The 12,901-nt window shown below is 49.1% G+C and overlaps 1 protein-coding gene across 5 annotated transcripts in view; it reads right to left on the bottom strand.

The window, feature by feature from the left end:
• The window catches only part of LOC133349689 (integrin beta-1-like), a 59,830-nt gene that overhangs the window by 23,281 nt on the left and 23,648 nt on the right, over window positions 1-12,901 (bottom strand). For 3 of the 5 annotated variants that reach the window (XM_061563346.1, XM_061563345.1, XM_061563347.1), the window contains exons 2-8: window positions 9,984-10,059; window positions 7,306-7,394; window positions 4,984-5,194; window positions 3,976-4,146; window positions 2,782-2,876; window positions 1,724-1,876; window positions 890-1,048 (exon numbers count right to left, since the gene is read on the bottom strand). In XM_061563346.1, coding sequence (XP_061419330.1) covers window positions 890-1,048; window positions 1,724-1,876; window positions 2,782-2,876; window positions 3,976-4,146; window positions 4,984-5,194; window positions 7,306-7,394; window positions 9,984-10,059 — 954 coding nt within the window. Of the gene's footprint in view, window positions 1-889; window positions 1,049-1,723; window positions 1,877-2,781; window positions 2,877-3,975; window positions 4,147-4,983; window positions 5,195-7,305; window positions 7,395-9,983; window positions 10,060-11,293; window positions 11,519-12,901 lie in introns of those variants that run through there. The other 2 variants (XM_061563343.1, XM_061563344.1) reach the window with 1 other exon arrangement.

Below are 12,901 nucleotides of genomic sequence, written 5' to 3'. Positions count from 1 at the left end.
GTACTGGCAGTCTATAATGTCGACTGTAGCCTGGTTCTAAACCTCGGTGAGCGTACTGTCAGTCTATAGTAATACAAACAAATTGCCGAGAGAACCAAGAATAAATCGACATTATAGACTGCCAGAACACTCACCAAACTTAATTACCAGGCTACAGTCCCCACGAGTGTTTTTTTGTTTAATCTTTTTATTTTATTTTAATTATTTATCTTTTTATTCACTTTATGTATTATTATTTTTCTATCTACGTGACTTTACCGAAAGAACCAAAGAATATGAATTCCTGCAGTCACGAAAGTTTCAAGTCAAAATTTACCCAGTAAACCCTCAATGAATCTCAAGACCTTTTCAGGAGCGTCCTGCCAATGTTTTCACAGTAGGGGGCGATGCTGCTGCCGTGAGTCACCCCAATTGAGTAGTTTGCAATGTAATAGCTCAGCATTGTGGATGTTTGGCCAATACTTACCAGTTGCATTGTACGATTTTCTTAGCTATCGGAAGAAACAGGAGAACCCAGAGGAAACCCATGCGGAACAGGCGGAGACCGCATGAACGCCGCACAGAAACGGTGCCCGCGTCGCAAATTGAACCCCCCGCAGATCAACCTTGCCGCGAGGAACATTCGCCAGACAAGAGAACACGGACGAGCGGGACCTTATCTTGTCAAAACTCACCTTATAAATCCTTTACCGAGGCGCTTCACAGCAATTATAAAATCGTACACGGGACGATAACGAATTCGAATGAAGCATTGGGTTATTGCAAGTGGTCGTGTAGTTTTGATGACCGCAGAACTACGGGAGATTGATACGGAGAGGGGGGGCGGTTGGGATAGGCCTGGTTGTAGCTGGAGGGGGGTGACAAATCTACGAGGCGCCGTGCGACTCACGTAGAAGTCGCTCTGCGTGTACATCCCCTTCCCGTCCAGGTGGCAGCGCCCGTCGTTGGGCAGCACGATGCCGCCCAGCTTCCCGTCGCCCGCAAAGTGGAAGCCGGCGTCCGTGGAGAACACGAGCAGACGCGTGTTGTTGCGCCAGCCGATCTTGTTCTGGGGGACACGGGGGAGGCGAGTGGTGGGGGGGCGGTGAGGGGTGGGGGGTGGTGAGGGTCGGGGCGACGAGGGAGCTGGCGCAGCGATAGCGACCGTCACCCTGGGTGGTGCCACCACGCAAGCTGTCGCGCTTGCGCCGCCGTGCAGCTCTCCGACGCGTTTCTGGGTCGAGCCGCTGAGCGTCGTTGGCGAACGGCGTCCGGCAATTTGCTCCGCACAGCGACCGGCTTGCTGGGAGCTTCACGAGAAACTAAATTATATTCAGGCCCAGGGCCGGTTCAGATAATCGTCACTGGTGTTGGTGACCGTGAGCGGGAATTGAACTCGGGTCGCCGGGTTTGTAGAGCAGCACGCGAACCGCCGCGCTACCGGCTCCCCACAGGCAAAGGTCCCCCCCGTATAGCCTTTAACAGACTGTTGGGGAAAGTGTTGTTAGAGAGCACCTATGAAGGTCGGCACGGCACACGAGGGGGTGGGTTCCCAGCGCCGCGCCCGGCCGCCTTTGTCTCCCTCGTGGCGATGTTTACACACCGCACCAGGTATTCATTCAAGACCGAGTCGACCTAGCGGAAGCCCAGGACCAGTTCAGATAAACGTCACTGGTGTTGTTCATGAGCAGTGTGCTAGCCGCTCCCCAAAGACGCACGCACGCTCGCACACTCGCACACTCACCCCGCACACGGCTGCCTGCATCATTGCGTCGAAGCCACCTTCGGGAGAGTCCAAGTTCCCGGAGATCTTCTGGCGACTCACGAGCGAGTTGAATTTATTTCCTTCCGAGGTGAGAGACAGCACGTTCTTGTAGCTGAACGGGCTGGTGCACACCTGGTACGGGCAGTGGGGACAGGGATGGGGGGAAAGGGGGGGGGGGACAGGGAGCTGTTGAGCGGCGACGGTACCTTAGGGTCATCGTTACGATCAGCCATTGTCTATACGCTGCAGGACGAAGGCCTTCCCATACTGTTGTCCAGTGATCTTTCTGGTCATCTCACTCCGACATAAGAACTGATATCGTGCCACTCAATCTCTCTCCACGGCGGTCGTACCCTTGGAGGTCTTCCCTTCTGTGGCTGCCATTCCCTCACCAGTCTTGTCCATTGGCCATTATCGAAACTAAACAATTTTTTTAGTTTACCCGGGAAGGCCCACTGAGCTATGTAGCTCTTTTTCAGAAGTGACCTGGCCATAGATGATAGGTCAGCAAAGTGGTTTATCATGTGGGCATCTAGAGCAGCAAAATACTCGGAAGGCATGTTTCTAAATGTGGAGGGATAAATAGGAGGACTCGGGGAAATATCCACGCGGCCACGGGGAGAACGTGCAAACTCCAAATATACAGGCGTCATGGTCGGGATCGAAGCCACGATCTCCTGCATACCAGGCGAGGTGGTTAACATCTCGCCACTGTGGCGTCTCACTTCGTGGCGTGCCCTGCTCGACCCCATTCACTTTCCCCGATTGTCAATATGAGCGGTGCCACTGGCAGAAGATGGATAGCTGTGGATAAGCCGTTTCCCAGTGTGCAGTTGAGTACGGGAAAGACTTCCAAGGTACAGCGATATTACATTTCCGCACCTCTGATTAGCACGGTTGGCTACGTACGGTGCGAAAGAAGTTCAACATCCACGCATACTTATTTTACTTGTATTACTGGAATAAACTCCCTGTTAAGACGTACACAAGTAACGGAAATATAAATATATTTTTTAAGCGATTACGTACAAACGTACCTGCTTTTCGTCATTGTTACCGCACGGGTTCTGCAGTTTCTTGGGAGTGGTGCTGATGTAGGGCATCACCGTCTTATCCACAAACGATCCAAAGCCTGCGCGCGGAAATTCGACGCAGAGGCAACGTCAAGAGCTCGCCGAGCAACGCCCCACACAGTGAAACTTCGACACGAGTTGGAGTGGGATGCTGCTGCTGCTGCTGCTGGTCAGCACACTGGACTTGTAATCCAGAGGCCACCGGTTCTATTCAAAACTCCCAGAGTGCAGCAGCTGAAACAAGGGGCGAGTTTCTTAAATCCCTCCGCCTCTGTCTAATCGACAGAATACAGAGGCACACCACAGTAAGGCCATCTGTAAGTTGGACTTACACTGATGTACCGCTCTTCTCTATAATTTTACAGCACTTCGGTAATTTTAACCAGTGGAAATTGAGCCTTTGAATTTGCACGTATGTTGAATTCTTTCGCACCGTACGTAGCCAACCACGCTCATCGGAGGTGCAAATTTGTGCAAACTGCACAAGTGGACAGTGTGCTGACCACAGGATACTGCCACGCACACTCCCCAATGCGTCATTACACCTCGTCGTTCAGATCCAGAGGTAATCACGGCCAATGCCGTTGATGCCACCGCACCTCGTAAGCGCTTTCCATCCCTCTGCCACACACGACCTCCAAGATGCGTGTACAGCATTCCCTCGTTATTCACGGACTTGCTACCCGCGATTCTGGCTATCCGCGAATCGCATGCGGAACTCAACAGGACTGCGTCGAGACAGAAAGTGATGAGATAAAGTGATGAGAGAGAATGTGATGCGAGAAAGCGATTTGTTAAAGTGATGTGATAATTTGCATATATTTAATTGCTTATTTACGTATTTAAAGCAATTGATTAAAAATATAGGTTACCGTCGGCCAAAATCATTATCCGCGAAATTAGCTGTTCGCGAATATCTCCGGAACGTATCCCTCGCGAATAACGAGGGAGAACTGGACTACGTACGCGCGTCGAAATTATTTCGCACCGTACGTAGCCAGCCGACGTGCCCTTGCAGTCTCCCAGCAACCACCCGCTGCTCTAAAGATCTTCCCCTTAGACGCGGGGGCCGAGTGGAGACCCCTCGGACGCCGCGGGGTTTTCACAGCTGTCGTTACGCCCCGGGGTAACTTTAGCGTCGAGTCAGGCTCGGCTCACCGATAAAGAAGTCGCTGGTGATGTCCTTCATGCGCTGCTGCAGCTCCGTGCCGAGCTTCTTGACGTTCTCCAGGTCGTCTTTCATGGAGTAGGAGAGGTCCATCAGGTAGTACAGGTCGATGGGGTAGTCGGCCGCGCGGCGGAAACGCAGGTCGATGTTCTGCGGTTGACCTGCCGGTCCGGTGGGCGGCAGTAAAGCAAATTGTTTTTTTTTTTTTACAACGCAGTGAATTGGGGGGGGGGGGGGGGAGGTCACAACTTAACCGCACCGAGAAATAACTCGCAACAACTGCCATGAGGGTAAGGTTGACCCACTAATTCGAGTAGGCTGCAATGACCGAGATACACACCATCGTTTTTGACAGGCAGGAAGGGTGTGAGCGGTGGCTGGCAATCACCGCCTATGAAAAACTAGCTTAACGCAAGTACCAAAAGCCCCGTTTATTCATCCGCCAGCAGCCACCGCCGGACGACACTACGTACGTTTGTCGAACTTTTTTCTCACCGTAACGTAGCCGACCGTGCTGTGATACTCGGGCAAGCAAAAATGAGGAGAGCAAAACGAGCCTCCAGACCGACGATTCACGAGCACTGCTGCGGCACCACGACTCTGTCGAGGAGCCACCGGTGATATCGTCGTTGTCGAGCTGCCAGTGCTCGACAAAGGTAGGAGGGGAACTCCACCAGCCAGAGGTCGCAAACGGGTTTTGATTCCTTACCCGTACCCGTACCCGGCCGCACCAGGGTCGCAAATGGGTACCCGTATCCGGCCGGGTACGGGTACCCGTTCCCTACCTGAAATGAGTGACAAATGGTTACTCACCAGTGACTCATGGCATACCCGTACCCGTACCCGGCCGCACCAGGGTCGCAAACGGTTACCCGTACCTGGCCGGGTACGGGTAGCCGGGTATCGGGTAGGGTACGGGTATCGGGTACCCGGTTGCGACCTCTGCCACACGGCCACCCTGCGCGCATGTACATGCACGCACACACACGCACGCGCACCTGAGCGGAGCGTGAGTTCGATCAGCTGCGGAGCAATCTGCGTGATGTCCTTGGCCGGCAGCTTGCTGCTGCGGTCGGTGAGTTTCTTGTCCTTGAGGATCTTCACCTTGCCCGTGGGGCTCTCTATGGACGTGGGCGGGCACTTGCGGCGCTCCAGGTTGTCCGCGTAGTCGCAGCGTGCCGAGTTCGACTCCCCCGGCCCGGTGAAGTCCTAAAATCGGCGAGCGACGGGCGGAGACAACGACACGAGCGGTGAGCGGGGGGTGACAGCGGTTCCTGTGCGCGTGTGTGTGTATTTTACATGTGTGTGTATGCACACGTGTGTGTGTGTGTGCTCAAGACTTTATTGAGTAGCTGGTGCAGTGTGTAAATATCGCCACTGGAGAGACAAAGGCGGCCGGACATGGTGTTGGTCACCCACTACCGCGGATGCTGTGCCGGCATTCATAGGTGCTCGCTAACAGCACTTGCTCCAACAATCGGGTCAGGCTATATGGGGGATCTTTATCTTTGTGTGCGGGTGTGGTTTAAAATTCTGCAGGCCACAGTGCTTACTTGCAAATTTTGTTCACAACATGCTCCTGAAATTCCTTCAATCGCTGCACTTGCTTTCTGTTGAATTCAGGATTGATTTAAAAATTCTGCTTACTACTTATTTGGCCTGTCATGGTATTGGGCCTTTATATGTTCAGGAACTGTTGATTCATTATGCAAGGCCCTTTAGTTGTTATGTTCTTGGCCTCCGGAACTCATATCAGGAATGCTGGAGCCGAAATTTTTTAAAGAAATAGTGCCTTTGTAAAGGCGGACATATGGAGAGCACACGTACAAACGTGAGTCAGAATCAGTATTTATACTCGAGGAATCTGATGAGCTATAAAGCTCAGTAGGGGCGGTCAGAAAGTTACAACAAACAACAATCTAAAAACATTATAGGAGTGCTAAGTATGGGAAAGGTAAAAAAGTCACAATTTTTTTTTTATAAACTATTTTTAAAAAAATTAAATTTTACCAGGTGAAGCCCACCGAGCTATTTAGCTTCTTGTTCAGGAGCAACCAGGCCACAAATGATAGCTCAACAAAGTGGCTTATTAGTTGGAAATGTATAGCAGCGAAATAATCGAAATGCATGTTTCTAAATGCGGAGGGAAGCTACCTGGCCACAAACTATAACTTAACGATTTTAAGCAGCCAAATAAAATAATTGTAACGCACGTTGCTACATGTGCAGTGAAAAAACTGGAAGACCCCGAAGAAAAAAAAATCCACTGGCTGATACACATACGTCGGTATACGTTCGATACGCCTAAATCGGCATTCGTCATTGGCACTACGACAGAGTTACCAATGCGGTTCCCATGTGTTTCCTCTACCTCTGTCACAGATCCAACCCCACGTTGACTCTCCAGAACCCCCCCCCACCTCCTCTGGGCTTGACAAACCACACGGCCTGTCGTCTTATGTGGCCCGATGTTTTAGTCCGGTGTTCTTCCTTGCAAGGCCTGCAGGAAGCCACTGGCGGCCCCCCCGATGGGTTTTAGTGCGGCCCCTGATGTGGCGACCCCTTGCAGGCGGTGTGGTGGCTCTTACGCTGAAGATGTCTTACTGGGCGAAAGTGGGCCCTCTAAAAATTAGTGAAGAACACTGCTTTATTTTTCGATTTAAAGCTTTCGTGACTGCAGGGATTCATCTTCTTGGTTCTTTTGGTAAAGTCACGTAGAATGAAAATAATAAAATAATAAAAATAAAACATAAAATAATTCTCACGACGTTTCACACTGCTTTAGTCCGATTACACACACACACCGGTGCAATTATCGCCATTAATCTACGCCTACTTTTCTGTTACTTAATTTGACTGCAAAAGTTTTTTTCCCAAAATAACTTGTCAAAGCAAACTTTTTCGAATTGTAAATGTATTTGAATTAATATTGGTTAATTTTCGCGATTTTTTTTATTTCTCCCATGACGTTATAAAATGTCCTTTTCCTTCATTGCTCAACTTGATTTTCATGTTCATTGCTTTTGCCATTTTGGGGACCATGGTCACTCTTGAAAACAAGACTCCATCCTGGCGCTCTTGCGTTTTTGCCTCGTCTAGACGAAATAATCCTGGAACCTGTGACTTCACCCGTAGGTTTTGTGCTTGGGGTATCGATGGAGCAGAGTAAAAGACTGACACATGAATAACCTCAAGCTCGAAAGCTTTCCGTGTCCGAGAAAAATGTCTAAATTGCTGTGTTGGTTATTCTGGCGAGGCGGCCAGGTTAATGATTTCATGAATTATTTTCGACCCGGGAAGAGCGTTGTTGTGCAACTCACAGGCTTTGTACACCAGGCACACTTGCCGCCAACCTGAATGCACTCTCCACATGACTTGGCATTAGCAGACAAACACTCGTTGGTCGTCTCTGCAAACGACAGGCAGCACACAAAACACACACACGTGTATAAACACAGCACAGTGTGAGTGCCTGTGTGCGTGTGTATTCTGTGTGTGTGGGGAGCAGTGGTGTAGCGTTAGCGCGCGCTGCATTGCAAACCTGGTGACCCGAATTCGATTCCCACTCACGGCCAACACCAGTGACGATTATCTGAACCGGTCCTGGGCCTCCCCTAGGTCGACCCAGCCTCAAATGAGTACCTGGTGCGGTGTGTAAAAATCGCCACTTGGGAGACAAAGGCGGCTGGGCGTGGTGCTGGCCACCCACCCCCTCGTATGCTGTGCCGGCCTTCATAGGTGCTCGCTAACAACACTTGCCCAAACAGTCTGTTAAGGCTATACGGATGTTCTTTGTCTTTGTTTTTGTCTTTGTATTGTGTGCGAGTATGGGGAGCGGTCGTGCAGGCGCTACGAATCCGGCCGCCCGAGTTCAATTCCCGCTCACGGCCAACAGCGGTGAAGATTATCTGAACTGGTCCTGGGCCTCCCCTAAGTCGACTCAGCCTCAAATGAGTACCTCACACGATGTGAAAAGATCGGCAATGGGGAGACAATGGAGGCCTGGGCGTGGTGCTTGCCACCCACCCCCTCGTGTGCCGTTCCGGCCTTTATAGGTGCTACTCGCTTACAGAACTCGCCCTGCCGTTTGTCTTATGTCGCTCATGCAGTCTTCGTCTTGGTAGAAGGCAACAAAGATTCCTGTTTACATTTTAAAATGCATGCTATATATGGTAAAAGCGTTGTTAGAGAGCGCTTATGAAGGCTGGCAGAGCACACTCGAGATGGATGTGGCCAGCACAATGCATACTCAGTACGGATTTCCAAAACTAAAACACATCAGGTACCCACTTTAGGCTAAGTAAACCTAACCAAGGTCCAGGCCTAGTTCAATTACCAAAATTAATTAATATAACGTGGATGCATCCTAATGAATGGGGAAATGTTACGTACAGTGCATGAATGCATCTCGAAGTATACATTCGGCTAAACTATGACACAAATACAATATTAAATTCATCCTGACACACGTGAATAACAGCCATAGATCTGGAAGCAAAGGCCACCAAGCTTGATTTGTAACAGTCTGACTCACCACAGTGGCATTTAATAGTGGAATGCATTCCAGAAGGGCCAGTGTAAAATTAGTAGCCGTGGGGCAAGATTTGGCCTCCGAGGCTGCTAAATATATTTTAATGACTTGAGATGCACTTCAAATCCAGGCACGTTCCGACATGTGCACTGGCGTGATAGCAAAGGCACAAGGTTATTTACCCAGGAATGTTGAATTATTTTACTCAAACTACACACATCCAATCCAACCATTGAACAATGACGGTTACCGTATCGCGCGATTTTAGTTGCGGTTCTGTGGCCATCTGGAACGCTCTTCCTTCCGATATTAGGAAGCCACTGGAGCTATGCACTTTTAAATTTAGATTGAAAACTCATTTCTCTAGAACTGCTTTTTGTTTTGTATTTGTTGTCCTTCCCCCGCACCTCCGATTAGCGCGTTTGGTTCCGTACGGTGCGAAATCAGCTCAACATACATGCATAGAAATGTGTACTTGCGTGATAGCAAAGGCACAAAGTGATTTACCCAGTAATGTAACATCATTGAGCTCAGAATACACACATCCAATCACGTGTGCAAGAATCAACGTGTTTTTATTTCTTACAAGTTGTATGGGGAGCAGTGGTGCATTGATTGGTTAGCGCAATAGTCAAGGCTATATCATCAGTGGCGAGTTAAATGTCTAAACTGGCCCTGCTCTCCCCCCCCCCCATCAGCAACACGCTGTGACCGGCATGGTGAAGTACGGTCAAACAATCCCCATGAGCAGAAAGGCGTGGGAAGGCCTGAATCCAGCAGTGGCTTGACGAAGGTCTGTAACTTAGCATTTATGATAATTATTCTTACACGTTGCATGTCATTTTTGTTACGTGACCTCTGGAAACATGTAGTGGCCACTTTAGTTGATGGAATTGTTAAAAAGTAATTGATTAATGAATCGTGACAATTCACAGAATGGGGGGGGGGGGTCTCGGGTGGGGGGGGGGAGTGGGGGTGACCCCTCTGCTGGTCATTGTCCCCGCTACCAAAGTTAAAGTTGTATTTTCAACTGGCCATCGTCGTGCACCGATTTTCTTTCTCAAAGCCTTTAGTTGTCGACGAAGTGGTTTAAAATAAAAGAGAAACGTACGCGTCGTTCAGACCAAGAGCAAAGCCCCGGCAAAGTAAACGCCGCTCACGTAATCGCGGGGCGTCACGCAGCAAACGCAAGCAACATCCTCCAACGTCTTCGTAAACACTTTGCGGGCGACGATAAAAAATTCGCGATAAATAACGGCGGCCCCGTTTGTTTTGGTTGGCACCGTGCTGTTGAGGAGCCGCCCACATTACTTTACGTAACCCGACAAAACGAAATAAACTCCTGGCGTAATACCTTCAGTGAAGATAAACACTTCCACCGCGTGGCATTAACCATGTGCACGGGTTGAATGTTCAAGCGGCTGGAAATTAAAATTCACAACTTGGCATCCAGATTATTTTTCTCACCTTGTTGGGCAAAGCACGCCGAGTTGATCATTAACATGCAGCAAAGTACGGCCACAACATCTCTCTTGGCTCCCATCTGTGAAAAATAAAACACATAAATTACACTTTGTTTAACACTATGCACTGTGATTCATAGAATATATTTACCTGTATATTACATCTGTTAAGCAATTGCTCAGTGGTTCGCTGGATTCCAATTCACGACATCCAAACTACGAGCCTTAAAGCAAACCACTGTGATCTGCGCTCTTTCAACGGAGAAGGAACAGTAAAACTACACGCACTCTCACTCTTAGATTTTTCGGTAAAGTCATATGACTTTAAGTCATATGACTTTAAGTCATATGACTTTACCGAAAAAACCTATGACTTAAAGTCATATGACTTTACCGAAAAAACCTAAGAGTACGAATCCTTGCAGTCACGAAAGCTTCAAATCTACACGCACGCTCTCATGAAGCCCTCTCTTCGTGGCCAACAGGCCTCAACATTGGCACGTCGCTTGCTGAACATATTGCTGCCATACGAAAGAAGGGAACAGTGGTTAGAGATCATTGCCCTAGGGCTGCGACTGCCGGCTATGGCAAACATGAGGCGGTGGTTCATAATGTGAACCGGTCCTGGGCTAAAGCCTCACCAACCCACAATAACCAGGGTGGTGTGGAGGTCTGATCAAACAAGTCTAATGACAACCCTAAGATGGTGGTCACCAATTTCAGACGCGCTTCTGCGGCCGTCTGGAACGCTCTTCCTCCTTTCGATATTAGGAAGCCACTGGAGCTGTGGCACTGTTAAATATAAATTGAAAACCGATTTCTTTAAAACTGCTTTTTGTGTTTAGTTTGTTGTCCTTCCCCCGCACCTCCAATTAGCACGGTTTGGCTACGTACGATCCGACAGAAGATTCAACATACAGACAATACATTTTGAAGGTTATATTTACGCCGAGACTATTTAACTATAACGTATGTTGAAATTCTTTCGCACCGTACGCAACTCCAGGAAATAGAGAACTCAAAGTTAATTCGGGGGAAAAACACCTCTAGCCTGCCTTCCTGACCTGCCACGCTTATTTACAAAAGCTATTCAAGCGACGGAATTTTAAATGGGAATGGCAATCTGACGGCAGACAGAATCCAAGACGCGGAATTGAAAATGACTGCTGCTATTGAGAACTCTAAAGAGTGGTCAAGAGAAACCCCCCCCCCCCACCAACCCCCAAAGCCAGCTTGCACGACCTGGCATATGGTTTCTACAATTATTTACTCCGCGAAACATTGAAGGTAACAAAGTGTGGCGCTCCAAAGTACCGCAAACAGACGACGGCTTTTGCTCGGCGATGTTGGCTGCAGGGAGGCACGGCGTGCGGCCACCGACAATGCCGGGCCAGCATCAACGCGAGCCGAAGCATTGTACGTATGCGTGCATGTTGAGCCACATTGTAGGGGCGCACTCGTTACACACAAAGCGCTCGCCACAAATGAACCAGCAAACACCACGCTGATCTCGTCAAAGAGCATAAACCATCGTCACGCCGACTCTTAGACCTTCACGCAGCAGCAGCGACGGCGGCGGCTTTTGGCCGGCCGGCGAACAAAGACGGCGGTCGCCGCATCGAGCTCTTTCAAATCAAGTTTTCAAGTTTAAAGTTTCATTTATTAGGTGTAGCACTGTGAGCCATGCGGCTCTTGAGTCGGGTGCAACCGCAACAAACAAAATATGAACAGAGAACATCTTAAAGCGACGACGCGCAACAGAAACATCCTGGAAAAACCAGCAAATCTTCCAGAAAAAAAACACTGTATTACCACGCTGTGTGCAAAAATCCCAATATGATGCAAGTCAAACAATAACAACCATAAGACATAATAATAATAGGTTGCGTGCTTCTGCGGCCGTTTGGAATGCTCTTCCTTTCGATATTAGGAAGCCAGTGGAGCTATGCACTTTTAAATCCAGATTGAAAACTCATCACTTAAGAATTGCTTTTTGTGTTTAGTTTGTTGCCTTTCTAGCACACCTACGATTAGCAAAGTTCGCCGAGTACGGTGCAAAGGACGTTAAAAATTACACACGTGCATTTGCATTTACGCAATGGAACACAAAAACAACAAAATAACAACTTCATCACGAATGCCAAAAGAGTCCGGATGCGGCAGCGCGCGCGCACACGCACGGTGGCCGCAGCGTCGCCCACCAACGGTCTGCCGTCACCGCGGAACTGAGCATGCAAAGCCATTGCCGTTGAGGGTGTGGCGATATCAGCGGAGAACAATAACAACCACAATGTGGGAGACCAGCGGGGACTTGAAGAAAGGGGGAACAGTTGTGGTGGCGGTGGCGGTGGGAGGATGTGCAGATGCCATGAGAAAGGGGGAAGGAAAAACGCATGATGAGGAACAATTCTAACGAGTCACAGCCCCAAGTGTCAGATAAGAACACTCATCTGATAACTGCCCTTCTTCACAGCAGCGAATGACCATTTCCCAAAATGTTGCCTTTAGATAGAGTTGATTCTCCTCTCTCGTGCTATTGACGGATGAGTTGAGTTTTTCTTGAGATGAAATTATTTCGAGAACCACTCGGCTATCCAACCGCAATGTTTGTATGTCGTTCGCTCGCAATCGAGGCGACCTATCGCCAAAGAATGCAGGGCGAACTGGCGAAAAGGCACAAATCATCCGCGTAGCAAGCAAAATTAACTCTAAACTAAACTATTTTGATTTCAGAAAGTAAGGCCCACTGAGCTATACGGCTCTTTTTTAAGAAGCGACCTGGCCACAAATGATAACTCGACGATGTGGCTTATGACGTGGAAAATGATCGCAACCAAATACTCTAAACACATGTTTCTAAATAAGGAGGGGAAAAACTGGAGAACCCAGAGAAAAATCCACATGACCACGGGGAGAGAAAAC

The sequence above is a fragment of the Lethenteron reissneri genome, chromosome 31 (genome assembly GCF_015708825.2).
Source record: "Lethenteron reissneri isolate LAM-NWPU_2019-01 chromosome 31, ASM1570882v1, whole genome shotgun sequence".
Lineage (NCBI taxonomy): Eukaryota > Metazoa > Chordata > Hyperoartia > Petromyzontiformes > Petromyzontidae > Lethenteron > Lethenteron reissneri.
Note: the sequence above shows the minus strand (reverse complement) of the source record. Positions and strands in the feature narration are given on the sequence as shown.